General features: G+C 50.3%; 1 protein-coding gene across 1 annotated transcript in view; it reads right to left on the bottom strand.

The window, feature by feature from the left end:
- Nucleotides 1-25525, bottom strand: part of SEPTIN9 (septin 9) — a 264222-nt gene extending 238697 nt beyond the window's left edge. Inside the window, exon 1 of the mRNA XM_006122951.3 lies at nucleotides 25343-25525. Within this exon, the coding sequence (XP_006123013.1) occupies nucleotides 25343-25364 (22 nt within the window). The 5' untranslated portion in view covers nucleotides 25365-25525. The remainder of the gene's footprint in view (nucleotides 1-25342) is intronic.
- Nucleotides 25526-26691: the final 1166 nt, after the last annotated feature.

The following is a 26691-nucleotide window of genomic DNA, read 5'->3' as shown; positions in this document are numbered from 1 at the left end:
CACATCTGCCTTTAACTGATGACACATGGTCATACAGCACCCTGGGGCAGTGGGATAGAATAGGATCTATGGACTAAAACATATAATAAGGTGGGTGCAAAACTATAGGATTGGGTCGTTCGGTTCTATGATCAACTTCCAAGAGCATCCGTGCACACCGGAACGACACAGCTCCTCTCCTCATGTCTTGACCACCTGGCTAATGACCTAGCACAAGCAACCGAGGCTGATGATCTGTAGAATTGTGTGGATAGGTGTTAGATAATTTTAGTAACTAGGAACAGTAAATGAATTCTGAATTCACAATAAATATGACATATTGTCTCATCCCCCAAACAAGGTTCTGTTAGTTCTATTTCTCTAAGTGCAACAGATGCATTACTAAGGCAGTTTCCTTTCTCTGAATATTCACATTTCCACTCCCCTGGGAATGACCCACTTCCACCCTGACTTGATTAGCTTCATTAACACAAGCAGCTTCTTCCTTATATATACCCCTGCCTCTGTAACTTCCACTCCAATTCACCTGATAAAGTGGGTTTGATCCACAAAAGCTTATGCCCTAATACATTTCTTAGTCTTTTAAGGTGCCACAGGCCTAATCATTGTTTTTCCTGAATGATTATACTTGTTACTAGCACCATAAACTTTTGATAGTTGTAAACTGCTTATAACAGAGGTGATGGCAGTTATCCATCAGGGGTTTGGGAGATGGGAGGTTTATGGCATGGATGCTAAACAGCCATGAATCCTCGCTGTAGGTGTAGGGATTTTTCCATTAAGCCTGCCACAGACATAGCCTGGGCAGCTCAGCTGGATACACTAATAACGTTCTTTGCATGTTTTTCCTTCCATCTTACAGGGATTTTTAATGCTAATGGCAAGGGAAGGCAAAGTAAAGTAGGAAAAAACACCCAAGTCTAGGTTTTGAAAGGGATGTGTGTACTTAGAGAGGCAGGTAGGTGCTTTATGAGTGGCCTGCCATGCCACTCCCTGTGTCTGGAGGGTTCCCCCTACTCTGCTTTGCCCCCCTTTTACCGTTAATATTGAAAATCCTTGTAAGTACAAGGAAAATCATGCGAAGAATGTTATTAGCTTATTAAATTGAGTTGCACTGGCGATGTCCGTGGCAGGTTTCCTGGAATAAAAGCCCCACAGCAAGGACTTCTTAGTTTGTTTGCATTTGGTCCATTCAACTCCACACAGTTCACACAGACACAGGCAGAGAACTGCACCAGTGATCTAGGCCCAGAGTCTTCAGGGGAGTTGAGCACTTACCTATCTGTGAGCAGGCGCGGCCCTAGACTAGCTGCCAGCAACGGGCGCCCTAGGTGAACCAGGAAATCGGCGCCCCCACCTCCAAACCCCTCCATGATACTGCGCCACCATTTGGCGCCCCATTTAATTTGGCGCCCTAGGCAACTGCCTAGTTCACCTATATGGATGGGCCGCCCCTGTTTGCGAGGTTCTGGGCCTTAATGCCAGATCCACAAACACTCAGCAGCCAGAATTGGGGCATGTAAAGGACCTCCCGCCGCCTGAGCCCTGGAGCCCAGCACATTACAGGGGACAAATAAAAAGTAAAATGGGCAGGTGTGAAGGCCAAAGGGCCAAAACAAAGGAGCTGGAAGGGGACACCAAGCAGAGAAACCCAGACAGAGCCCTCTGCTGCCTGAAGTAAGGCTGTTAAGAGGCAGGTAACTGACTAATCGTGCATAGGGTTGTCAGATGGCTGAAAGAAAAATACTGAACACCTCCCCCCCCCCCCCCCCCAAAAAAAACACCAGGGCAAAATTTTGTTGAAGGAATAAAAAAAAGGCTGGGGGGGGGACCGGACCTTTGTTGAGGAAAAAAAAAAAAAAAAACCTCCGAGAACCTGGATCACTCCTAGCAGTTACCAGGTAATCATTAGAAACAAACAAACAAAAACCCAAACACGCTTCATTGGGTGTGTGGCCAGGAAGGGAGCAGTGCTGGCTGATGTTAGAAAAAAAAACTGCCCCCTCCCCCCCAGTAAAAAGTTTGGCCAGGCCGCTCTTGCTATAGTGGGCTGCAGTACTCCTCGGGAGAAACCGGCCGCACCCTTCCCGCATAGAAAAAGGGAAGGTGTGAAAAGGGGAAAATAGCCTCAGACTCTCCCACCCGTCACCTTGGCGTGAGAACTGTGGGGCTTACCTGGTTGCATGAAACCTGCACAGTTTCGGCCCAACACCTGGGACACAGACCCCCCCCCCCCACTTGGTGACCATATTGTCATATGCAAGTGCGGGAAAGCGATGTGCAGATTTGGGGATAAATACCCATGGCACAGTTCGCTCGAGGAGGCCTTCGCGACTCACGTACCACCGTGCGTGTGCCTTCCCGTATACTCCAAAGCACTGCCGGCCTGATCAACTGACCAGCCACCTCCCCCGACTCTCGGGCGTAACCAAGGCCTTCGCAACCGAACCGATATCTGTGAAATGTTCCGTGTGCTATGTAAGTTGGTATGTATGATTTGATTTTTCTTGTTGTATAAGCTTAGTGTTGTAGTTGTTCTGGGTAGTACATAGAGTTGGTAGTTATCACTATTATTTAATTAGTGTAGCTGGATATTTTTAGAATAGAGACTATTCTCATCCTTATATCTCTGACACGTTTAACTAGAAATCATAGAATAAATAGAATAAATACTGTAAATTCATTATTAACACGGTCTATTAAAAATCTCAGAAGAAATACTATAAATTCATCACTGTTATAAATAAATATTTTTTACTTGATAAAACGGTCCACCTGGTTCTGTCCTTCCCCCCTTGGGTATGCATCATCGGACATGTGATTCTCGCGACAGCTGAGAAGGAGGTGGGGCCTGGAAACAGCTGGGGGAGGGGCGGCAACGGGGCTGGACAGAGGTGATGGGGGGCGGCAAAGGGGGGCAGGGCTGGTCATGGTGGGGGGGTCAGGTGGAACGGGGCTGGCCACAGGATATTGGGAGAGAGGGGACCGGCCGGAAGGGGTGGGGCTGGCTGGGAGTAAGGGGGGGTGGGAAGCACAGCTGGAGGGGATTAGGAGCCGCGAGGGTGGCCAGGAGGCAGGGGGAGCGGGAAGCAGAGCTGGCGGGGGGGGGGGGGTGCAGCAGTGCTGGCCAGGAAGAAGGGGGAGCAGGAAGCAGAGCTGGCGGGGGAGGTGCAGCGGGGGAGGGGGGCCCGGGAGGAAGGGGGGGCGGGAAGCAGAGCTGGCGGGGGCTGGGAGAGGTGCAGAGGTGCTGTCCGGGGGAGAAAAGGAAGAGGAATGGGCCAGCGGGAAGCAGAGCTGGGGGGCCGCAGGGGGGCTGGCTGGGGGAAGATCAGGAGGGGAAGTGGGGGAGCACCGGCTGGCCGGGAAGCAGGGGGTGGGGTGAGCAAATTGGCCGTCAGGGAGCGGGACTGACCTGAGCACTTACTGCCTGTCCTGCGCAGGCTCCTGGTGACGCACGAGCGAGGAGGAGGCTTCCCCTCCTCCTGACACTCAACCGAGAGCTCCCGGCAGCGATCGCGGCCCTGCCTCCCAGTTGGGACTCCCAGCCACTCCCCCCGCCCCTGCCAGGCTTCCGTCTGGTGCGCAGCCAGAAAAATCAGAAAATACCAGACATTGCACATGTCCAGTATTTTCGGATTTTTTTTTTAGCGGACAGAGCTTGGTCTAAGTGAATGACCGTATCCATCTCTAACATGGCCCCTTCCTCCAGCATGCCTCCAATGAACACGATCGCTGGTTCAGTTCATTCTAGCCCTTGTCCCTGCAGTGACCTGCAGTGTCTATGTTGCCTTCATATCTTCCCCTACATCTTTACAAAATGTCATGCTTTCTCTGTTTCCCTTCCCAGCACTAACCAGATTTGGCCTAGAATCACAAGGATTCGGATTCACTTCCTGTCCCTGGTGGTCCCTCTTTTTGAACTACCAGGAAATGGGATGTTAGGAGAAAGCAGAAGAAATGGCTAAAATACCTATGAACCCCATCGGTGCAAACCCAATGGTGCAGAGCCATGTGCCATGACTCACATGTCTGCCATTGAGGTAACTGGGGAAGGCGTTCGCCTCGCTTACTGGGGAAGCTGCTCTATGGTTTCTTTTCTACAAATTGTGGGTCGATATAGTGTTCAGGGGACTGAGGGACTGACCGAGACTGGAGTCAAAATGAGCATCTGAGGCTCCTCAACCCCCTCTCCCCCTTCCTGGCTTGCAGCATCAGTAGCCTGCCGGCTGAGGAGCCTAAGGCTGAACGTTGTCATGCCACTGTCTGCAACATGCCAGTGAACTAGCCCGCACTCCCAGGAGGTCTGAGCGAACGCCAGTTGTGCCAGGTCATGAGCGTCGGAACCTTAGAGGGCAGATGGGTCAAACCTGCTCTGCAGGAGCTTAGCGCTTGCAATATTAACTGCAGAAATTGGCCGTCGGATTATTTTACGTCATTGTTAAGAGGATTTAGCCACCAAAATTCCCCTCCAGGAAATAAATCACAGCCCTGTGCTGCAGCTGCCAGCTTGGATGGGAAAGACCACCCACTCCACCATATCCTGTTGCATCTGAACCGTGACAGCAGCATCTTCCTCTGATCACAAGCTGAGGTACCCGGCCAAAGCATCTTGTGCATCAATGTAATGGAAAACTGGGGGCAGAGAAAGTTGCTCACAGACATAGCCTTAGCTGAATGACAATGATAGAGGGAATAGGGTTGTCAGTTACAAGTGGTAATACAGGACTCACACAAGGGCCATGCTACATGAGCATGTCTACTAGGTGTACACCCAACACCTCTGTATTGCAGCCAGGGAAAGTGAGGCACAGCAGGATAGCAAGTAACAAAATGGGCATGGCAGAGCTGGCAGTACAAACCCTGTGCTCTCAGTTCCCAGCATTAGGCCAGTTCCTGAAGACCATGCTGTCTCTCAGGTATTGGAACAAGGATATAAACACCAAGGAGGAAAAGGAGATTTGTGGATAACATGATAAATCCAGTCTCCAATGCCCGGGTGGGTATTAGGGATCTCCTGGCTCCTTTTCTGCATGAACAGCAGATACCAGTGGTGTCCGGTGCTGCACCATCCTTTCCTCACTATCAGGTTTTAAGATTCAAGGCATAAGTAGGAGGGGAGAAAAGCTGCCTCAAAGCAGAGAAGGGATCTAGACAGAATGCTGCTAGATTCAGGGGGGTTGTAGCACCTTAACTCTTAAGTTCCTCTCCTGGGACACGTCATCCAACAAAAGCCAATTCAAGATTCTGCGTTGTGTGAGAGCTATCGGGCGTGCAGCGGGCACCTCATTTGCCTATGTGGTTCCTGCACCATCAGCATCTGTCTTGTTATTCAAAAGATCAGGGGTTTACAGCAGACTGCAAATTGTCATGCAGTGGCTAAAAAGGCTAATGTCATTCTGGGGTGTGTTAACAGCAGTGCGTATGTACAACACAGGAAGTTATTTGTCCAGCTCCAATTAGCGTTGGTGGGATCTTAGCTGGAGTATGGTGTTCAAGGCTAGGTGTCACAATTTAGGAGAATCAGGGCTAATATGGAGAATGTCAGAGAAGAGCAGCAGAAAAGATAAAAGGTTCAGAAAACCTGATCCATAGGGCCAGGCTAAAAAGGGGCATATTTCATCTTCAGAAAAGAAGACTAATCCACAGATCCTCTCTCCTGAATTGCAGCTCTTGTAGATTTGTTATTTTTCTTATTTGTACATGTCCAGGCACTTCCAGCTCAGCTCGAGTCATTCAACACCAGTTCTCGGCAGTAATTGCTGAGGGCATCTCGTTGCTGTTTCCTTTGTTTATTCTAGCTGTTATATACCAGACTATAGCCAGTCCCTACTTCTTTAGATGCCATCAGAGATAAAGTAAAGGACACCCAGGGGCTGTGCACACTACCAAAGACCCTGTGGCTCGCTTCACGAGCCGGCTGGCTCTGGTTTTCCAACTGCTGTGCAGAGAAACGTCTCCCTGTGAGCTGAGAGAACAACCAGCTGCTGCTGTGTATCTGTGCAGCCCAGGTTGGCTCAGGTCCTTCGAATCTCACCAGGAGCTGCTACTGGCCGAGCACTTCATGCAGGGACGACATAGGAGCGGGGCTCTTTTGAAAATCAGGTGCTCGCCTGATGGGAGTATTCGCTCTCTTTGGGAATCTGAGCCAAGGCATCTGCCTCCCTCTGCCCTGAAAGCAGGAGTTTTCCCCAGCCCCTTGAGGACTATGGTCTTGCTTGAGCACCATTTTGCCTCTCTTCATTCCCATCATGCACATCACCATCTCCTGTCTCCAAGCCTCTTGCTAACCAAAGCTCTGAGTCCCACCACACGTTTCCCACCTGGAACCAAACTCCTTCATCCCCTGGTTCCCTTGCACTGGCCACTCCAGCTGAGTTTCCTAGAATCCAGACCCCACCTCCACACGACACTGGGAGATGACAGGCTCTCCCACTTTGATGTTGCTCCTGCAGAAAAACTGGGAGGGGATGTGCTAACAGGCAATACAAAGGTGGTCAGAGAAGGTGTGAGACCGTTACTGGATGAGGGAGGTAACCTAGGCTATGGCTACACAGCAGCGTTCTTTCGGAATAACAAAGTGCGTGTCTACACTCAAGGGCTGTGTCTAGACTGGCCAGTTTTTCCGCAAAATCAGCTGCTTTTGCGGAAAAACTTGCCAGCTGTCTACACTGGCCGCTTGAATTTCCGCAAGAACACTGACGATCTCATGTAAGATTGTCAGTGTTCTTGCGGAAATACTATGCTGCTCCCGTTTGGGCAAAAGCCCTCTTGCGCAAATCATTTGCGCAAGAGGGCCAGTGTAGACAGCACAGTACTGTTTTGAGCAAAAAAGCCCCAATGGCTAAAATGGCGATCGGGGCTTTTTTGCGCAAAAGCGTGTCTAGATTGGCATGGACGCTTTTCCGCAAAAAGTGCTTTTGCGGAAAAGCGTCCGTGCCAATCTAGATGCTCTGTTCCGAAAATGCTTTTAACGGAAAACTTTTCCGTTAAAAGCATTTCTGGAAAATCATGCCAGTTTAGACGTAGCCAAGCAGTTATTTCGACATAATGTCAAAATAATGTCCAGCTGGAGCACTTCTTACTCAGACTCCTGTAACCCTCATTTCACAAGTATTAAGGGAATTCGGAGGAGGAGTGTTTTATTTTGAAATAAATGCTGTGTAGACACACCCAAATTTGAAATAAGTTATTTTGACTTAAGCTACACAGTTAGCGTATCTCAAGTTGCATAGCTTATTTTGAGTTTAGCCCTGCTGTGTAGACATACCCTAGTGACAGATGCTGTCTGAAAGGCTGAAGTACTCAGTGCTTTCTTTGCCTGTCTTCACAGACAGGGTCAGCTCCCAGACTGGTGCACTAGGCAGTACAGTATGGGAAGGAGGTGGGCATCACAGACTGTGTCCTAGATGGGGAAGCCTTCTGTGGCTGCAAGACTAATTCTGTCTGTTGTGGTTTGCAAGGGGACAGGTTGTGATCATGCAGGAAGAGCCAGTCCCTGTGTTGTCAGCATAGCTCTACTTTCAGTGAGTGCCTGAGGGCAAGCGATGGCCCTGCTGAGCTACACTGAGTCCAGCCCTGTGTCTGTGTGCTTTAGTGCATGGAAACTCACAGCTATGCTGGAGTTCAGGCAAGACAGGACATGAGGGAGGCAGCAGAAAGGAGTGAAGAAGAAAAGAAGTGTTTCCATTTCCCTGCCTTTCATTTACCTCTCTGCCATTAGCTCACCAGGGAATTATTCCCCATGGCCGTATTTCCTTGTTCCACATGATACCTTTTGTCTGCTCACCCAGGGCAGGCAGGGTGGAGGCAGGAACAAGGACCATGCTCCAGGAGAGGGATTATTACATACCCAGCCAGCCTCATAAACAGCCATTTTTGGCAGCTGTTCTTTAATTGATGTTTCATTAAATTGCCCGATGTTCTGTAGAAATACAAAGGGGTAACTGGTTAACCTTACCCCATGCTTACCTGGGTAACAGGTTAACTGGCTGAAGCAGCCCCCACTCATGGTGCAGTGCAGCAAGCCTGGCCAGGCTGGAGCAGCCTGCTTGGCTAGGTTAACTGGTTAAATGTTAAACTTTTAAACAGTAATTTTATATCCCTAGTGTTATGTACAGAGCTGTAACTTACTGCTGGAATGGAGCTCCCTGTTCTCGAGCTGGTTCCTGAGAGCTATCAGATGCCCTGTGAGCAGCAGCAGAACTTTTCCATTAGCCGGAAGGGAGATGGTGCTATAATAGCATACCCTGCCCAGAGCATAGCAGCTGCAATACTATGGTGCAGTGATAACAGCATGAGCTGCCCGTGCTATCTCATGCCATGCCAATGAAGCATGCCGGTGCTATAGCAGACTGTCCTACCAGTGCCATAACCACTCACCATGCTGATGCCCTAGAAGCCCTGCCAGCATCATAGCCACATGGCATACTGATCTGATAGCAGCATATTCTGCCAACACCACAATAACATGAGCTGGCACCACTACAGCAGCCAGTTGGCTCCACTGAGGCATTCCCACTAGAATCTTTGCATCCAACAGCCCTGGCGCCATGGGCGGAAATATGTGTAATGGAATGTCATGGGTCAAGCCCTCAGTGCCAGACTAGCGCCTCCTCCTGGTTGCACTGGGATAGCTCATGGCCGACACCCAGGTCTGCAGTCTGCACTCGGGCACTCTGTCTCTGCTCCCACGTATGGCACATCTCAGTGCCTCGTCTCTACTCGGCCCACTGGCTAGTCTGTCATCGAATGCCCCCCTGTGGGTTACGTAGCTCTGTTCCCCAGTCCAGGAACTCCTTCAGTGGGAAGTCTGGAGGACCCAGGCCCACATGCCGCTCAGGCCCCAACCCAGGGACTGGTAAATAGCAGCCTCCTGTTGCACCCCTGTAACTTCTGTCAATGCTGTTCTGTTCTCTGGGCTACTTCCCCATGGCCCCAGCATGTTCCTCATCCTCAGCTCAGGGCACACAGCTGCTCTGTCCCAGGAGTCAGCCATAGCATCCAAGGTGCTTACAGCTCTCTCAGCCCCCCAGTCATGCTGTCCTTACTCCCTGGGCTCCCAGCAGCAACTGAACTACTCCCTGTGGCTCTATTAACCCCTCCTCTGCCAGTGTGGGGTAGATGCCCCATCCCCTCGGGATAAGGCTAACAACATCTCAGCACGCCCTACTGGTGTTTTTGGAGCACACCATGTTAGCGGCCTAGCGATACACAATGCCAGTAACACAGCAGCAGGCCACGAGACACCAGTGGCTGAGAAGACCATGGCCTACCTGAAAACAAGAAGGGATCAGAGTCGGCTGTCTGGTCAGACAGCGCTTGGTGTTTTGTGATAGGCTGGGAAGGTCCCTAGCTTTAATGCCAAGAGATAAGGTGCACAGCCTGGAAACGGGATGCTGGGAAGCACATTTGTTCTCCCTTTTCTCAGCTGAAAGGCAAGTGGCATGTTTGCCACTGGTTTTATACTTTGAATTTAGTAGTGTTTACAATTTGAATGACATACTGAAAAGCAGCACAGGCTCATGGCCAAGGCACTGCACCAGGACACAGAAGATGTTCGTCTATTCCTGGCTCTGCCACTATCCCACTATGTACCCTTGGCCAAGTCACTTCCCTGCTCCATGCCTCAGTTTCCCATCCTACCTTTTTTCTGTCTTGTCTATTTACTTTCAAAGTGCTTTGGTGCAGTGACTGCCTTTTCTACATGTCTGTACAGTACCTTGGTGAGGGAGCCTGATCCTGGTTGGGGGTGCTTGGTGCAATTGTAAGACACACTACAAACACCACTGGTAAAAGCACTGCCAGGGCCAGCGCTGGAGCAGCGGGAGGGGAAGTGAGTCATGCAGGAAGTTCAAAGGTGTTCTTTTCAGTTTGTCAGATCTAGCGGCAAAAGTGGTTGCTAGGCAGCATGTGTAAACACGTGACTGGCAGCGTGGCTTTTGTTTACTGGCTGGAAAATGTGAGTGTGTGGCACAGACTAATCAGAGCGGCCCTGCCTAAAACAATGGGCCAGTGTTTTCCTTGTGGGAACTGGACCCTGTTTGTTTTCTCCTTTGTTTCTGGGTTTGGGGTAGGAATGGAGGGCAACTGACCTTTGATATTACAAGCTTTCTCACAGCTGTGAATTATGGCCTCTCTCAGCCCATGTGACTCACCAAACCAAGCCAGAGTTTGTTTCCAGTGCCCTGAAGATAAAGTAATAGCTCTTACTCCATCTGTGCAGCAACTATCAGCTGCTCCTAGATTAAGTGAAGACAAACACCTGACAACTCCTGCCTTTTTTCCGGCTGCGTGTCACGCCTGGCAAACAGATGCTTGCGGGTGATCGGAACGCGTCTGTCTCTGCAGGTAGAAATTGAGAAAGGCCAGTGCAGACCCCAGGGACAATTCCCAGTAGACTCCTGCCAGGTTTCACCAGCTCAGGAGCTGGGATGCCTTAGGGCTGAGTGCTCCCCAAAGGCTCGAGCCAGAGGCCCTTGCAGTAAGGGACATCACTCCACTGTCTTCGCAGAGCTTTGCATGGGACCCTCACTAGCTGAGCAGCTGCCATTCTCTCCAGGAGGAAGTGGGAGCAGGGGAGCGCTCTGCTCTGCTGTCCGCAAGCGATGCTGGGCATTCTGCTCGCCCTGACTGGACCTAAGGCTCGGCCAGGAACGCCCGGCGCAGTGGGAATGGTTTGTGGTGCCATTGATGAGCGTTCTCTGGCACAGAGACTTCGGTCTGTAATAGAATCAGTGAAAGGCAAAAAATCATGCTAGGAAACCAGAGCTGAGTCCTTCCCACCAGCCATTTAGCTAGTCAGGGCATGCACTGGGCACGGTGCCACCATTGTTTCCCCAGCCCAGGAGAATGTGGGATGAAATCCTGACCCCACTGAGGTTCGCAGGAGCTTTGCCATTGAATTCAGTGGGGTCAGGATTTCACCCTTAGACTTCCAGGACTGCTCCTTCCATGAATGGGAGGCCAAAATATCAGGAGGCCAAAGCCCCTTATCTGTTTGCAAGCTCCATGGCATTGGGTATGGGTGCTCAGATTGGCCTAACTGCAGTTGGAAGCACTGCTTGTATATTACATAAGTCCCACACCCAAAACAACCACCCAAAATTACCCCAGTGTCTGCAGCGCCTGTCTGCAACCCTACACTAGCAAACAGATAAGCACACAGATAAGCATTTAGACCAGGGGCAGAGCTGGGCAAAATACAGCCCAGAGGCCAAATCCAGCCAGACAAGCTGCCTGATCCGGCCCATGGACACAGCGGGGAGCCTCAGACAGGCTCTCTGTCTGCCCCTCCCTGCCCTCCCCCACACGCTGCTCAGAAAAGTGGCTGTCCTGCCATCTGTCTTTGAATGGCTGCAAACCTGGGGAAAAGGGAGGAGCCTTTCCACGCAGTCCTCCACCCCCAGCAAAATCCCATTGGTCAGTTTCCAGCCAATGAGAGCTGCCTGTTTGAAGAACAGACAGTGCACAAAGTACCCTCACCTCAGGCTCACAGCTATTCACAGTTCCGCATGGCCCCTCAAGCCAGGGTAAGGACAGGGAGTCTACCCAAGAAACGGGTTGGGCTACTGGATGGGAGTCACCCACCTCAGTTTCCTGGTCAGAGCTTCTCCCCAATCCTCTGTCCCCCATCAAAATATATTGCTCACCCCTGATTTAGACCATAAACTCTTTGGGACAAGAGCTGTCTTTTTGTTCTGTGTCTGTACAGCACCTAGCACAATAACGGAAATAACTGGATATGAACATGACTCAGAACAACTCTGCAGTGAAAAGCCAGAGTGGGAAACCCCAACAACTCACAAACAACCCTACAATAATAAACCATACTGTTGAAAAGCCCCTGTTCATTGCAATCAGGCTTCAAATAAGTAGGTATCTCTGGTGGCAGATCCTTTTGCAGGACCAGAAACAAACTCAGGCAGAGAATAACTCCAGCTGGATTTGTCCTCTGATACTGCAGTGATAAGGATGGCAAAGATGCTAAACACGGGGGCTGTGTCTACACTGGCCACTTATTCCGGAAAATCAGCCGCTTTTCCGGAATAACTTGTCAGCTGTCTACACTGGCTCCTTGAATTTCCGGAAAAGCACTGACGATCTACTGTAAAATCAGTGCTTTTCCGGAAAAACTATGCTGCTCCTGTTCGGGCAAAAGTCCTTTTCTGGAAAACTGTTCCAGAAAAGGGCCAGTGTAGACAGCACAGTAGTGTTTTCCGCAAAAAAGCCCCGATCACGAAAATGACGATCGGGCTTTTTCACGGAAAAGCGCGTCTAGATTGGCCACGGACGCTTTTCTGGAAAAAGTGCTTTTCCGGAAAAGCATCCTGCCAATGTAGACGCGCTTTTTCCAGAAATACTTATAACGGAAAACTGTTCCGTTTTAAGCATTTCCGGAAAAGGATTCCAGTGTAGACGTAGTCACAAAGCAAGAATGCAAAAAAAGGACTCTGCTAAGGAGAACTCTGCACAGAATATCCAGGGTATGCAATTATTTGGGTCATGTTGACTGAGAAGCCAGTGGTGAAACTGGCTAAGAGCACTGATCCTGAGAAATAAGGAGGTAGCCTTTAATGTGCTTGAATGCACGCCACAGTGGCAGGCAGAGCTGTTCCTGGCAGAAGTGATGGGTGGGAACAATGCCACCAGTTTGTTAATCTGCCCTGGCAGCCACGTGGTTTGCACTGAATTCTGTTTTCATACACTTGCTTATTGTAGCTAGAGGCTGAGGTCTGACCAGGCTTTACACAGACAAAATCCCTGTTGGGTCAATGAGAAAAGGAGAGAAGAATTGAACCTTCAGAGCCCCATGACACTTGTGCAGGGAGGAGTAACCTTAATCTCAGAGGCCTGGCCAAGTTCCAGTCTGCTTCCCTAAAATCCCCATGTAATCTCAATCAGCAACAATCACTCTCACGTTCAGTCTCAGCAGCTGTGTGATGCAGCTGGGCTTTGGTAAATAGTTATCACGGTCCCTGCCTAGAGTCGGCTCTTTTGAGCATGTGACCCTTAATTAGGTGCATAAATAGTAGTTGAGCTGGTGGGTACTGAGCACGTGATATCTGGCCCTGGGTGCCTCTGAAAAATTGGACCCTTGGAGTGCAAGCTTGCTATTACATGCTACTGGAGAAATACATTTCAGCTGATCGTTATCAGTGCTGCTGTGCTTAGCAAGGCCTCTGTCTACAAAGAACAATGCAAATGATCTGGTGTTCCTGTCCATTCTTTAGTCTCCTGCTAGGTCTAGTACTTACCATAGGTTACAAACAGAACCCCTGGATCTGGTAGGAGCCCAATTCACAGATGCACCAGACACCTGTGGCTACGTCTACACTGGCAGCTTCTCGCGCAAGAACTCTTATGTGGAAAAGTCCTTGTGCAAAAACTCTTCCACAAGAGAGCATCTACACTGGCACATGCTTTTGTGCAAGAGATGTGCTTTTGCACAAGCACATCCATGGCAGTGTAGACGATCGCTTGCGCAAGAAAGCTCTGATGGCCATTTTAACCATACGTGCTTCTTGCGCAAGAAATTCATGTTGCCTGTCTACACTGGCCTCTTCTGGAAGAGCTCTTCCGCAAGAAGGCTTCTTCCTGAGAGGGAGCGTCAGAGTTCTCGCGCAAGAAGCCCAGATTTTCTATAGTACATCAGTTTACTTGCACAAGAACACGCGGCCAGTGTAGACAGGCAGCATGTTTTTGCTCAAGAGCGGCCATTTTCACACAAGAATGTGCCAGTGTAGACACAGCCCTGCAGTTCCCACAGGTTTGAATCGTAGTTCAGCATCTCAGAGTCATCAGATTCTGTGTCTATTCAGGTAGTGACAATAGGCCCTAGTCAGGACTCAGGCCCCATCGTGTTGGGCAGAGTACCAACCCACAGGAACACACCGTCCCTTCCCCAGTCACTTCCGATCTAACTAAGCTGCACAACTTCTGTTTGCCTTTGGTATTATCAGCCACTTCACCCAGAAGGAAACTGAGGCATGGGAGTTTGCTCAAAGCCAAGTTAGCATGCTGGAGCTCCTGACTCTCCATCCAGGGCTCAGAACACAGCTCTGTCAAGAACTTCCACATATTCTATGTACATGCATTATGAATGAACTATATAGTTACCATGGATAGTTACCATTGTTTATACCAGGGCTACTCAACATGTGGTCTGTGGCTGCATGTGGCCTACGGCCCATTTGTTTGCAGTCCACGGTGCCGTTTGGGTTTACACGGGGCTCAACATGTGGCCCGCAGGTGGGATCCTTTGAACACAGGCTCCACTGGGAACACGCTCCACTAGGGCGAGGCATCTCCCAGGTGGGGTGAGCATTGAAAGACACAAGCGGACAGGCTGACTGGAACCGACAGGAACAGGGTGTCAGTGTTTCTAGCCCTCAAGGAGGAGGTGCCTGGAGCGCTGGGACATTATGTAAAAGAAGCTATTTGCATATATATTTGCATGTATATGCAATCACACTTAAGTTGTGGCCCTCAGCTTGTGCTGTATCACTGTGGCCCTCGGGGCTTCCAGAGTTGAGTAGCCCTGGTTTATACAGTGGTGGCACAAGCAGTAAACCCAGGGTCACCCACAGACAGAGGAGCTGACAGGATTGCTGAGCCCCTGGGTAATGGCGGGGGCGCTGTGCTCCCGGAAGGGGCAGGGCCTCAGGTGGAAGGGCTGGATTTGGGAAAACCAGCCCCTCCAGAGCCCAGAGGATGCGGCACTTCCCTCCCCCCAGCCCTCAGCGTTGAGGCATGCTGTGCACCACTCCTCTGCTGATTCCAAAGGGCCTGGGCTTGCAGTAGCTGTGGAAGCAGCCAGGAGCCCCGGACCCATTAGAATGGCTGGGCCCTGGGTTCTCTTTGCCCCCTCCCCCACTGCTGGCAGGCCGGCCCACAGATGTTCTTCAGGACTGAGAGCTCCAGTGACCAACCCAAGGGTCTGATCACACTCCTGTGTTGTATGGAGCCCAAGCAAGGCCCAGGACTCTTCCTTCTCTTACTGGCAGTGTCCTAGACGGAACCCTTCTGAGGTTCCTGTGAAGTTCAGGATGAGGGTGCAGCCACAGGGGGAAACTTTCTGAAGACTTGCAAGCCCAGATTTTGTTCAAGTCTCCCCCAACCCTGCTCAGCTGGTGGGTCACATCCAGTCCTGTGGGAGTAACACCGGGTAACTAGCACACTCATCTTTCAACTATTCCCAGCATCACACACATTCCTTAAGCAATTCTTGCCAAGCTTGGAGGTCACCTGAAGGTAATTCCCAGTCAGCCCTCAGCCTCACCTCTCAGCATGAACCTTGCTCATCTATTGTACTGTTGGCAATGCACACCTGTCTGAGTAATGGAAAATAGGGCACTCTATCCTTAAAGACACAGTATCCCCTAGAGAGGATCCCAGCATAACTGAAAAATCTCAGTACAACTCTTCTCTCCCCACCAGTCTGAAAACACAAGTATGTATCAGAGTTGGCTGCATAGAGACTGCTTCTTGTTCTTAAACCTGCTTTGTAAGACTCCTGACCATTGCCAAGGCCTTTATAACTGCTCTCCCCTGCAGACACCGCAGTGTGCTCAGGCCCAGAACATTGCAGGGCTTAGCTGCGAATGCCTGCAGCTAAAGCACAAAGGTCTGAATGACTGTTTGTGGCTAAGAGGTAAGGTATCTAAGGCAGATCTCTACCGGAACCACACCTACATGGCACGTGTTCAAAATCCACAGCAGAGGTGTATGATTTCCCTGCACTGACCCCAAAAAGGTAAATCCTGCTTGATCTGGGAATATACCCAGAGCACGAAGATACAGCAGCAGCTTTACAGCATGCTCAGCCAATGCAGGGCCCGAGGCAAAGCCCAGTGAAATCAATAGGGGTGTGTCTAGACTACTGAGTTTTGTCGACAAAAGTGGACTTTTGTCGACAAAACTATACCAGCGTCTACACTACCGCTGAGTTCTGTCGACATAACGTCGACAGAACTCAGCAGTTTTGCCGACGCTGGTATACCTCATTTTACGAGGCATAACACCTTCTGTCAACAGAGTTCTGTCGAGAGAAGGTGTTATTGCCTGTAGGGTTGCGTCTAGACTACAGGGTTCTGTCAACAAAGCAGCTTGCTTTGTCGACAGAACTCAATGTGTCTGGACGCTCTTTGTCAACAGAAGTTTTGTCGACAGATACTGTCGACAGATACTGTCGACAAAACTTCTGTCGACAAAACCTGGTAGTCTAGACGTACTCTAGGAGTCTTCCCATTGACTAAGTCAGTTCAGTGAGTGTGGGATCAGGTCCATAGGAATCATTCAGACCGCATTGAGAGTGTGGGGCAAAGTCTGGTACCTTGCGTGTTCAAATTCAAGCCCTGCGGCCCCTCTGTATCCTCACAAATGAGCTTGTTGGTTCCTAGCGCCATAGCTTTGGGGGCCCTTATTAGTTTGTCTTTCCCAGATATACTCTTATTTCTGCTGGAGAAGCACAATGCCTGCAGAAAGGGGTCATCTTTTCAGCTGAGCTGTTTCGGCATGTTCCCTTCTGGAATAAGCCGCCTGTTATTTCGAAATTATTTCAAAATAACAGAATGGCTGTGTAGACGCTCACATTGTTCTTTTGAAATAACGCTAGTTGTCTCAAAATAACGGTGCAGTGTAGAAGCACCTGAAAGGCCCTTGAGAGTCCCCTGCACTGAGACAGGACTACACATTATCCCAGACCATCCCTGACAGGTGTTTATCTACGCCTGTTTTAACAACCTCCAGTGATGGAGATTCTACAACCTCCATACATGATTTGTTCCAGTGCTTTTCCCTAATGTCTAACTTTAAATCTCCCTTGCTGTAATTTAATTGCAGTTGTTTTGTCCTCAGTAGATAAGGAGAACAATTTATCATCCTCCTCTTTATAACAACCTTTTACAAACTTGAAGACTGTTATTGTGTCCCTCCTCAGTTTTCTCTTCTCCAGACTAAAACTCATTTTTGCTTTATGACTCTCCTGCTAATACATCCAAGAATGAGGTTGCTTTTTTTTTTTTGGCAACAGTGTTACATTGGTTGACTCATATTTTGTTTGTGATCTACTATAACCCTCAGATCCTTTTCTGCAGTACTCCTTTCCAGGCAGCCATTTCCCATATTTCTTCCTAGGTGTAGTACTTTGCATTTGTCCTTGCTGAATTTCATCCATTTTGTCAAGATCATTCTGAATGCTATTCCTGTCCTCCAAAATGCTTAGAACCCCTCTCAGCCCAGCATCATCCACAGTTTTATAAGTGTACTCTCTATGCCATTACCCAAATCATTTATGAAGATATTGAATCAAACTGGACCCAGGACAGATCTCTATGGGATCCTGCTTAAAATGCCTTTCCAGCTTTAGTATGAACCCACTGATAACTGTTCTTGAGTATGATTTTGCAACCAGTTGTGCACCCACCTCACAGTGGGTTCATCTAGGCTATGTTTCCCTAGTTTGCTTATGAAAAAAATCACATGACAGTATCAAAAGACTTACTAAAGTCAAGCTATACCACATCTACTGCTTCCCCCATTCACAAGTCTTGTTACTCTGTCAAAGATGGATGTTAGGTTGGTTTGACATAATTTGTTCTTGACAATTCCATGTTGTCTCTTGATTATCACCATATCTTCTAGGTGCTGATGAATTGATTGTTTGATTATTCGTTCCATTATCTTTCCATGTACTGAAGTTAAGCTGACTGGACTAATTCCCTGGGTTGTTCTTATTCCCCATCATATACAAGCAGTCCCCGGGTTACGTACAAGATAGGGACTGTAGGTTTGTTCTTAAGTTGAATCTGTATGTAAGTCGGAACTGGCGTCAGCCGCTGCTGAAACTGATCAGTTTCAACCACGGCTGAATCTGGACGCCAGTTCTGACTTACATACAGATTCAACTTAAGAAACCCAGGCATCCCCAAGTCAGCTGCTGCTGAAACTCATCAGCGGCTGATTCCAGGAAGCCTGGGGCAGAGCAACTCTGCCTCGGGCTTCCTGTAGTCAACCGCTGGTCAGTTTCAGCAGCGGCTGACTTGGGGACGCCTGGGGCAGAGCAGCTGGGGTGCTGCTGGGTTGCTCCAGTAGCGCGGCTCCTCAGTGCTACTGGAGCAACCCAGCAGCACCCCAGCTTCTCTGCTCCAGGCGTCCTGATTCAGCCGCTGCTGAAACTGACCAGCAGCGGCTGAATCAGGACGCCTGGGGCAGAGCAGCTGGGGTGCTGCCGGGTTGGTCCGGAGCGGCGCTGCGGGACCAACCCGGCAGCCCCCAGCTGCTCTACCCCAGGGGTAGGCAAGAAAAGCCTGGTCTGCTGGGGGGGGGCACTAGCTGCACGCCCCCCCCAGCAGACCAGGGAGATGGAGAGCAAAGCCTTGGAGCACGCCCGCAGCGGGACAGCCCAAGCACGCCCGGGCTGTCCCACTGCGGGCGTGCTCCAAGGCTTTTCTCTCCATCTCCCTGGTCTGCAGGGAGACAGGGAGCAAAGCCACGGAGCACGCCCGCAACAGGACAGCCCAGGCGCGCTGGACCCCCCCAGCAAACCAGGGAGACCGGGAGAAGCTTTTCTCGCCCCGGAGGACACGTCTGTATATAGTAGCCCAGTGTCTGAGAGTCTGTAACGCCGAAATGCTGGCTGTTCCCTCTGGATGGCGCTGTTGCTGAAATGCTGGCTATTCCCTCTGGGCGGCCCGTGCTGCATGGGGAGTGCGGGGCCCAAATGGCTGCTTGCTCCCCCGCGGTGGCCCAGCTAAGCGGTGCAGAAGTCAGCTGAGTGCTACAGCGGAAGGGGAAAGGGGGTGGGGCGGTGACGTACATGCCCAAGGGGTGGCGCTGAGTGCCACGGCGGAAGAGGAAAGGGGGGGGGCGGTGACGTACATGCCCAGGGGGTGGGGCTGAGTGCTACGGCGGAAGAGGAAAGGGGGGGGGCGGTGACGTACATGCCCAGGGGGTAGGGCTGAGTGCCACGGCGGAAGAGGAAAGGGGGGGGCGGTGACGTACATGCCCAGGGGGTGGGGCTGAGTGCTACGGCGGAAGAGGAAAGGGGGGGGGCGGTGACGTACATATCCAGGGGGTGGGGCTGAGTGCTACGGCGGAAGAGGAAAGGGGGGGGCGGTGACGTACATGCCCAAGGGGTGGGGCTGAGTGCCACGGCGGAAGAGGAAAGGGGGCTGGGCGGTGACGTACATGCCCAAGGGGTGGGGCTGAGTGCCACGGCGGAAGAGGAAAGGGAGTGGGGCGGTGACGTACATGCCCAGGGGGTGGGGCTGAGTGCCACGGCGGAAGAGGAAAGGGAGTGGGGCGGTGACGTACATGCCCAGGGGGTGGGGCTGAGTGCCACGGCGGAAGAGGAAAGGGGGGGGCGGTGACGTACATGCCCAGGGGGTGGGGCTGAGTGCCACGGCGGAAGAGGAAAGGGAGTGGGGCGGTGACGTACATGCCCAGGGGGTGGGGCTGAGTGCCACGGCGGAAGAGGAAAGGGGGGGGGGCGGTGACGTACATGCCCAGGGGGTGGGGCTGAGTGCCACGGCGGAAGGGGAAAGGGGGCTGGGCGGTGACGTACATGCCCAGAGGGTGGGGCCTGGCCATGTACGTCACCGCCTCACCCCCCTTCGCCTCCTGCCGTGGCGCTCGGCTGACTTCTGCACCGCTCAGCCAGGCCACCACGGGGAAGCCCAAACGGCTGCTTGCTGCCCCGCGGCAGCCCGGCTGAGCAGCGCAGAAGTCAGCTGAGCGCCACAGTGGGAGGCGAAGGAGAGCAGGGCAGTGATGTACGGCATGACAGTGGCTCCAGGCCCCGCCCCCTGGCTGTAAAAGTCACTGCTCCCCTTCGCCTCCTCCGTGGCACTCAGCTGCCTTCTGCACCGCTCAGCCTGGCCGCCTCATGGGAGCAAGTGGTGAAAGTGACCGTTTGGACTCTGCGGTCCCCGAGTGAGAGGCAGGAGGGGGAGGAGAAGAGAAGAAGAGAGAGGCAGGAGGCAGAGGAGAGCTGAGAGAGAGGGGGGGAGAAGTAGTAAGAGGAGGGGAGAGAGAGAGAGAAAGCAACCGGAGGCTCAGGAGAGAAAACCAGTGTGGAGGAGAGACCTGAAAATCCCGTCTTATGACAGTCTAATTGGCTAGTTTTATAAATCAGTATATTTGCCCTATTCCAATCCTCTGAGTCTCTCCTGTCTTCCACAAGTTTTTAAAGAGAATCACTAATGGCTCCAAGATTGCTTCAGCCACTCCCTTGAGTATATAGGAGATATTTCGTTAGGTCCTGCTGACCGACAGATATCTAACTTGTCTAAATAATCCTTACCTTGATCTTTCCTGTATTAGCCTTTTATCCTACCCCATTTACACAGACGCTCACTATATTATTTTCCTGATCACTGCTACCCTTTTTGACAAAAACTAAAACAAAATAAGATATTTAATCCTTCAGTCACAGTTGTGTTTGTTGCATTGTCTTTCCTTCTGCATTGAATAAAGAGCTTACTGTATGGGTGGGCAAATTCCTGCCCACAGGCTGGATCCAGTCCACAGAGTTAATCCCTTGCAGGCCACTGCCACTATGTTTACTTGCACTTCTGCAGGTATCAGATGATTGCAGGTCTTGTTGGCTGCGAATCTCCATTCATGGCCAATGCAAGCAGCAGGAAATGGTGTCCTGGTTCATGCCACCTTCCCTCCACTTGCAGTGGCCATCCACAGGCAATGAGATCTGCGATCATCTGATACCTGCAAAGGTGCAGGTAAACATAGTGGCGGTGGCCTGTCAGGGACTAACCTTGGTGAGCTGCTGTTTTTCATTGCCCACCCGACCTACTCTGTCCTTGGCCTCCCTCTAGTGAGTATTGTACTGTGTATACTCTAACCAAAGCCCGTTCATTCCTAAGTGAGCTCCCGAACTCACAGAAAAAAAATGTCAATGACCCATTTATAAGCCGACTCCAGTGTAGAGTCTTCCAGTCCCAGCTAGTCGGCGCCAGCGTGGGCTGAGGGACATGCTGGCTGCCGGCACAGGGCCGCTCAGCTCCCATTGGCTGGGAGCTAAGAGGCCCCATGCCTGCAGCCAGTACCAGGATCACCGGGGACCGAGGTGTACCGGTAGTTCGAATCAGAGATCCTAATTCGAACTACCTACTCCGTGCCGCGTGTAGCTGCGGGCACGGAGTTCCGACTAAGGGACATTTAAAAATGGTGGCACCCGGGAAGATGCAAATGAATCCCGGGATATTTAAATATCCTGGGCTTGATTTGCAACTTTGAATGCCTACATTAGCCTCCCTAGTTTGAACTAGGGGGCTAGTGTAGACAGACCCTTTCATGTTATCTTTGGTCCCTAATTTTGTTTTGTGCCTTTCTAATTATGTCCTTACATGCTTGTGGGTTTTTTATCTTCACCCTTCATAACGTGATCTAGTTTCCACTTTTCACATGTCCTTTTTTGAGCTTCAGGTCACTGAATATTTCCTTATTAAGCCAAGTAGGTCTCTTACCAGGCTTCCCATCTTTCCTCTGCATTTGGTTAGTCTGTTCTTGTGCTTTTAATAACGTCTCTCTTAAAAACTATCACTTCTTTGAACAACTTTTTCCTTAGACTTGCTTCCCACAGGATCTTACCTGCCAATTATCTGAGTTTGCTAAAGTCTGCCTTCTTGAACTCCTTTGTCTTTATTCTGCTATTTTCCCTCCCCCATTCATTAGAACCATGAATTCTAGCATATCGCGGTCACTTTCACCAAAACTGGCTTTCATCTTCACGTTCTCAACCAGTTCCTACCTATTTGTCATACTCACATCTAGAACAGTCTCTCCCCTAGTTGCTTTCTCCACCTCCTCTACTAAAAATTGACGCCAGTGCATTGGGAGAACAGAAGTGGGGGATGTCAGCCCTAGTATTCAGGACAAATTCCAACCCATGCAATTACATGCTGTCTCCCTAATCTTCTTCTTGTGGTTTCAGTTGGACAATATAATCTTCCCTTCCTATGTTAAACACCACCACATTTCAGCCCAGAAGTGGCTGCATCTCTTATGAGAGATGATGTGTTTCCAAAACACAGCTTGAGTTCCTTCCAGGTGAAAGGTACTAACAAATGTCAAAGCCAAGCCATACTGTACTTATTGGAACTGTGCTTACTGGGGCAGTCTTATGAAATACACACATCTCACTAATGCCAGGGGATTTGCTGTCACTCAGTTTTACTCCACCACATATCAGTAGAAAGCAAACATGACAGTCCAGGACACCCAACCTCAATAGCAAGCAGCTGCGATTTCAAGTCATTGGACAACAACAAGGCTTCTTAAGGTAAGGGATTAAAACCTGTGATGCTCATATTCAGTCATGTTGTGCACTTTAGAACATACGTGTTGGCTAGTATTTGGGTGGCATCAGGAGGCTTCAGGAGGCTTTCTAGATATGCATTTCTAATGGGCCTATCACTGGGGTACCCGTCTGCCAGGTTTTGCCATTGTTAGCTGCCCAACCTCACATAAGATCTATTGGACCAGATCTTTACAGAGATAAATCAGTATGGGCTGCAATGGAGATGGGCCAGTTTACACCAGCTAAGGACTTTGCCCATTATTTTTAAGAACAGAGAGGTATTACTAATCCCTTCTCCCATCCCAGCCTTTGCAACTTCAGAACATAAGAACGGCTGTACTGGGTCAGACCAAAGGTCCATCTAGCCCAGTATCCTGTCTACCGACAGTGGCCAGCACCAGGTGCCCCAGAGAGGGTGAACCGAAGACAATGATCAAGCGATTTGTCTCCTGCCATCTTTCTCCAGCCTCTGACAAACAGAGGCCAAGGACACCATTTTATCCCCTGGCTAATAGCCTTTTATGGACCTAACCTCCATGAAATTATCTAGCTTCTCTTTAAACTCTATTATAGTCCTAGCCTTCACAGCCTCCTCTGGCAAGGAGTTCCACAGGTTGACTACACGCTGTGTGAAGAACTTTCTTTTATTCGTTTTAAACCTGCTACCCATTAATTTCATTTGGTGACCTCTAGTTCTTCTATTTAGGGAACTAATAAATAACTTTTCTTTATCGGCCCTCTCCACACCACTCATGATTTTATAGACCTCTATCATATCCCCCCTCAGTCTCCTCTTTTCTAAACTGAAAAGTCCCAGTCGCTTTAACTTCTCCTCATATGGGACCCGTTCCAAACCCCTAATCATTTTAGTTGCCCTTTTCTGAACCCTTTCCAAGGCCAAAATATCTTTTGCCCTCACCCGACCCTTGCAATAACCCTTCACCTTGTATACACTACGGGTGCGTCTAGACTGGCATGATTTTGCGCAAAAATCTTGCCGCCTGTCTACACTGGCCGCGAGTATTTGCTCAAGAACACTGACTTTGTAATGTACAAAATCAGTGGTTCTTGCGCAAATACTCCGACATGCCAGCTCAGGGATAAGCCCTCTTGTGCAAGTATTCTTGTGCAAGTATTCTTGCGCAAGAGGCCAGTGTAGACAGCCACATTAATTTCTTGCACAAGAAAGCCTGATGGCTAAAATGGCCATCGGAGCTTTCTTGCGCAAGAGAGCATCTACACTGGCACGGATGCTTTTGCGCAAAAGCAAATCCTTTGTGCAAAGGCACATGCCAGTATAGATGCTCTCTTGTGCAAATACTTTTAATGGAAAAACTTTCTTGTTAAAAGTATTTGCGCAAAATCATGCCAGTCTAGACGCAGCTTACACGTTCCTATCAAATTCCCGTGTGAAACACACTCCTGCCCTGCTTTTTTACACTCAGGAACAGTATTCACTGCTATTGCCCTCCTGCCATCTCTTGCTGTATTGTAGCTTGTAAAGTTGCCCAGGGCAATAGCCTGTCTAAACGACACGCTTTGTCATGGTGCCATATAAATAATACTTTCACAGGCTATGGGCCCCAACATGTAAAGTCATAATAAAACCACCAGAACAGTCTGACTAACACCTGTATGATATATATTTTAGCGGGCAGGAGTTCAAGACAATTCACAACAGTAATGTTATGAAAGAACAATTAAAAACACAAGCAAGCAGGCACTGGAGTAGTCCCAGGCATTTTCATTGTGGTGCTCTGAAGGCAAAGCACTGAGTTCAGCTTGCCCCTGTGGTTTATGAGATCATGCAAGCCACCGAGAAGATTCAAACTGGCCGTTCTGTGGCTTTAATAAGTCATGGTTCAGTTTAGCCACTCCAAAGAGTTATGAAATGCCAGCAAAGAAGCTAACATGCTCTGCGGTCCACAAACATTTGACTCAGGCTGCTTGGAAGAGCTATGTATGTGGACTACAGCCCACACTCTGCAGCCTGCCTGCCCTCTGCAGTCACTGGGTTAGCAAGGGTGTAAGTGAGAGCAGAATTAGGCTTAAGGAATTTAAAGTCACAGGCTGCTGAGTGGGCCAGCGGTAGACGGGAAGTATGCCACTGTACTATGTGCTAGCAGAGAACCTACCTTCAGTGAGTCAGTTAGGTAAATGATTGACCTTTCCGGGAGACCTATCCTCCTACCACCCAGTGATCACTTAATTCCAGTGATTTATTAGTTTCACCTTCTAGGAAGTGTCAGGAGTCCATGCTGACTGTAGCCACCCCCTCACTTTGGCCCTGCAGCAGCTCTTTGTGAGCAGTGGAGCAGAAACTCTTTCAGAACTTCCCAGCATGAGGCATTCATGGGGCTTACAGGGCTCTGCTTTAATGGGAAAGCTGAAGATGAGGGGGTAGTAGGAGCACTAACTTTGGGCGGCATCTCCTCAGCTGGTGACTCAGCACCCAGGAGGCAGACGATGACCTTGGCAGGACTAAGTAGCTGCAGCACCACTACAATGAGTGGTGACCTACAATGGTGTCCCCAGAGAAGCGAGTGTGAAAGAGCCTGGGCTGACTTTGAGCACAGCTGGGGAATGGAAGTTTTTTTAAAAATTAGCAGGCTGGGACGGGGGCGCTGACTCAGAACCCCCCTCCCTCAATAGCTCTGGTTCGTTCGGATCACAGCCCACATGCATTCAGAGTCCCTTCCCACAGGATGTGCAGCTGGTACCTGAGGCAAGCTTTGCTTTTTTGTGTCCCTCTTTGTTCCACGCTGACTGTCTCTGCCGTTCCTCCTGGCGCGTGCTGTCACAAATGGCAGGTAGGCCCTAGGAGTGGCATTCACAGGCATTTCAAGCAGGCTGGTAAAACAGCTGCTCTCCTCCGGTGAGAGAACTGGTGCAAGAGGGGCTTGTGCATGCCATACTGATGTTTGTGTTGGTTTTGTACACACACACATGCACACACACACATGCACACGCACAGAGCCCAGCTGACTGATATGAGAACACCCAGCAGCCAGGGCCTGCTTTACTCACCTGATTGTGCTGTTTTCCTCATGCTGCCACCGTCATGGACATTACATAGGAACAAAATTCTAGGCTGGGATGGCTTTCCAAGTTTCTCTTGCGGCTAATCCCCGGGTGTTGTGTGACCGGCTTTGTCCCGTAGTTCCTGCAGGCAGGGATCGGCCAGGGGAAGTGCACTCCTCCTGTACACTCGCTCCAGCTGAGGGGCAGCCCAGCACACTCCCCGCAATTAGAACACACCTTTCCTAATCTGATGTTCAGCTCTGGGCCGTTCCAACTGTGCTGACATTGGCAGGGTAGGAGGAGAGCTCAGCCTCCCTGGTGCTTTAACCTTTTCCCCTCCAAACGGAAATGCACTCTGCAGAATATTTCTGCCAGCTGCTGGTCTGGAACCTGCCACAGATTAAACCTGGGAAGCCAGGAACAAAATCTACCTGAGTTTCTACCCTTGAGCCCTGAGCACCCTCGCTGACATTGGCTCAATCCCTCCTCCTCCGTGGGGTGCAGGGTTGCTCCAGCTCTGGGAAGAAGCAGTTTCTAGTTCAAAGTGCATGGTGGGCCTGTCAGCCTGATGAATGTAAACATCTCTTCCTCGCTCTCCAAACCCGCGGGAGAGGAGAGGCAGTCAGGCGAGTGAAGCATTTGTTTCGCCTTGCTAGTGGTGCGTGTGTGTGTGTGTGATGTTGTGTGTGTGCATGTGACAGAACCATTCGTCACTCCAAAGCGAAGCAGCCCAACAGCCACATCAGCCATGTCCCAGATGACCGGCATTACAAAGTGGCAGGAGATCCTCCCCCTCACTCCCACATGTCCACTCCTCACCCTCCACAGCCTCTGGGAGAGGGAAGGCTCACGTCTGCCACGGCCTGGGTGTCTCAGCAGCCCAGAGACAAGACACATGCTTCTGATTACTGCCCATGTGACGTGCAGGCTGGGTAATTGCTAGCCAGACAGGCAAACTCACTGGAGGCATTACTGCAGAAAGAGGAGAACCTTCAGACTAGGAAGGCCAAAGAGCTGCATCCTGCTCCCTGGAATCCATGGGACTCTATGGAAGAAGGGCCAGAGTTAGGTCAATGGAAAGATTCCCATTGACCTTAAAACTCAGTCATCAGGAAGAAAGGTGCAGGACCTCCTGGCAGAGCCTTGTCTACATGAGAAAGTTGCACCAGTTGAACAAGAGGTGCAGCTTTTAAACTGCTTGGCTGTGTCTACACTGGCCAGTTTTTCCGGAAAATCAGCCGCTTTTCCGGAAAAACTTGCTGTCTACACTGGCCGCTTGAATTTCCGCAAAAGCACTGACGATCTCATGCAAGATTGTCAGTGTTTTTGCGGAAATACTATGCTGCTCCCATTCG

The sequence above is a fragment of the Pelodiscus sinensis genome, chromosome 20 (assembly GCF_049634645.1).
Source record: "Pelodiscus sinensis isolate JC-2024 chromosome 20, ASM4963464v1, whole genome shotgun sequence".
Taxonomy (NCBI): Eukaryota; Metazoa; Chordata; order Testudines; family Trionychidae; genus Pelodiscus; species Pelodiscus sinensis.
This window is presented reverse-complemented; position numbering and strand designations above follow the sequence as displayed.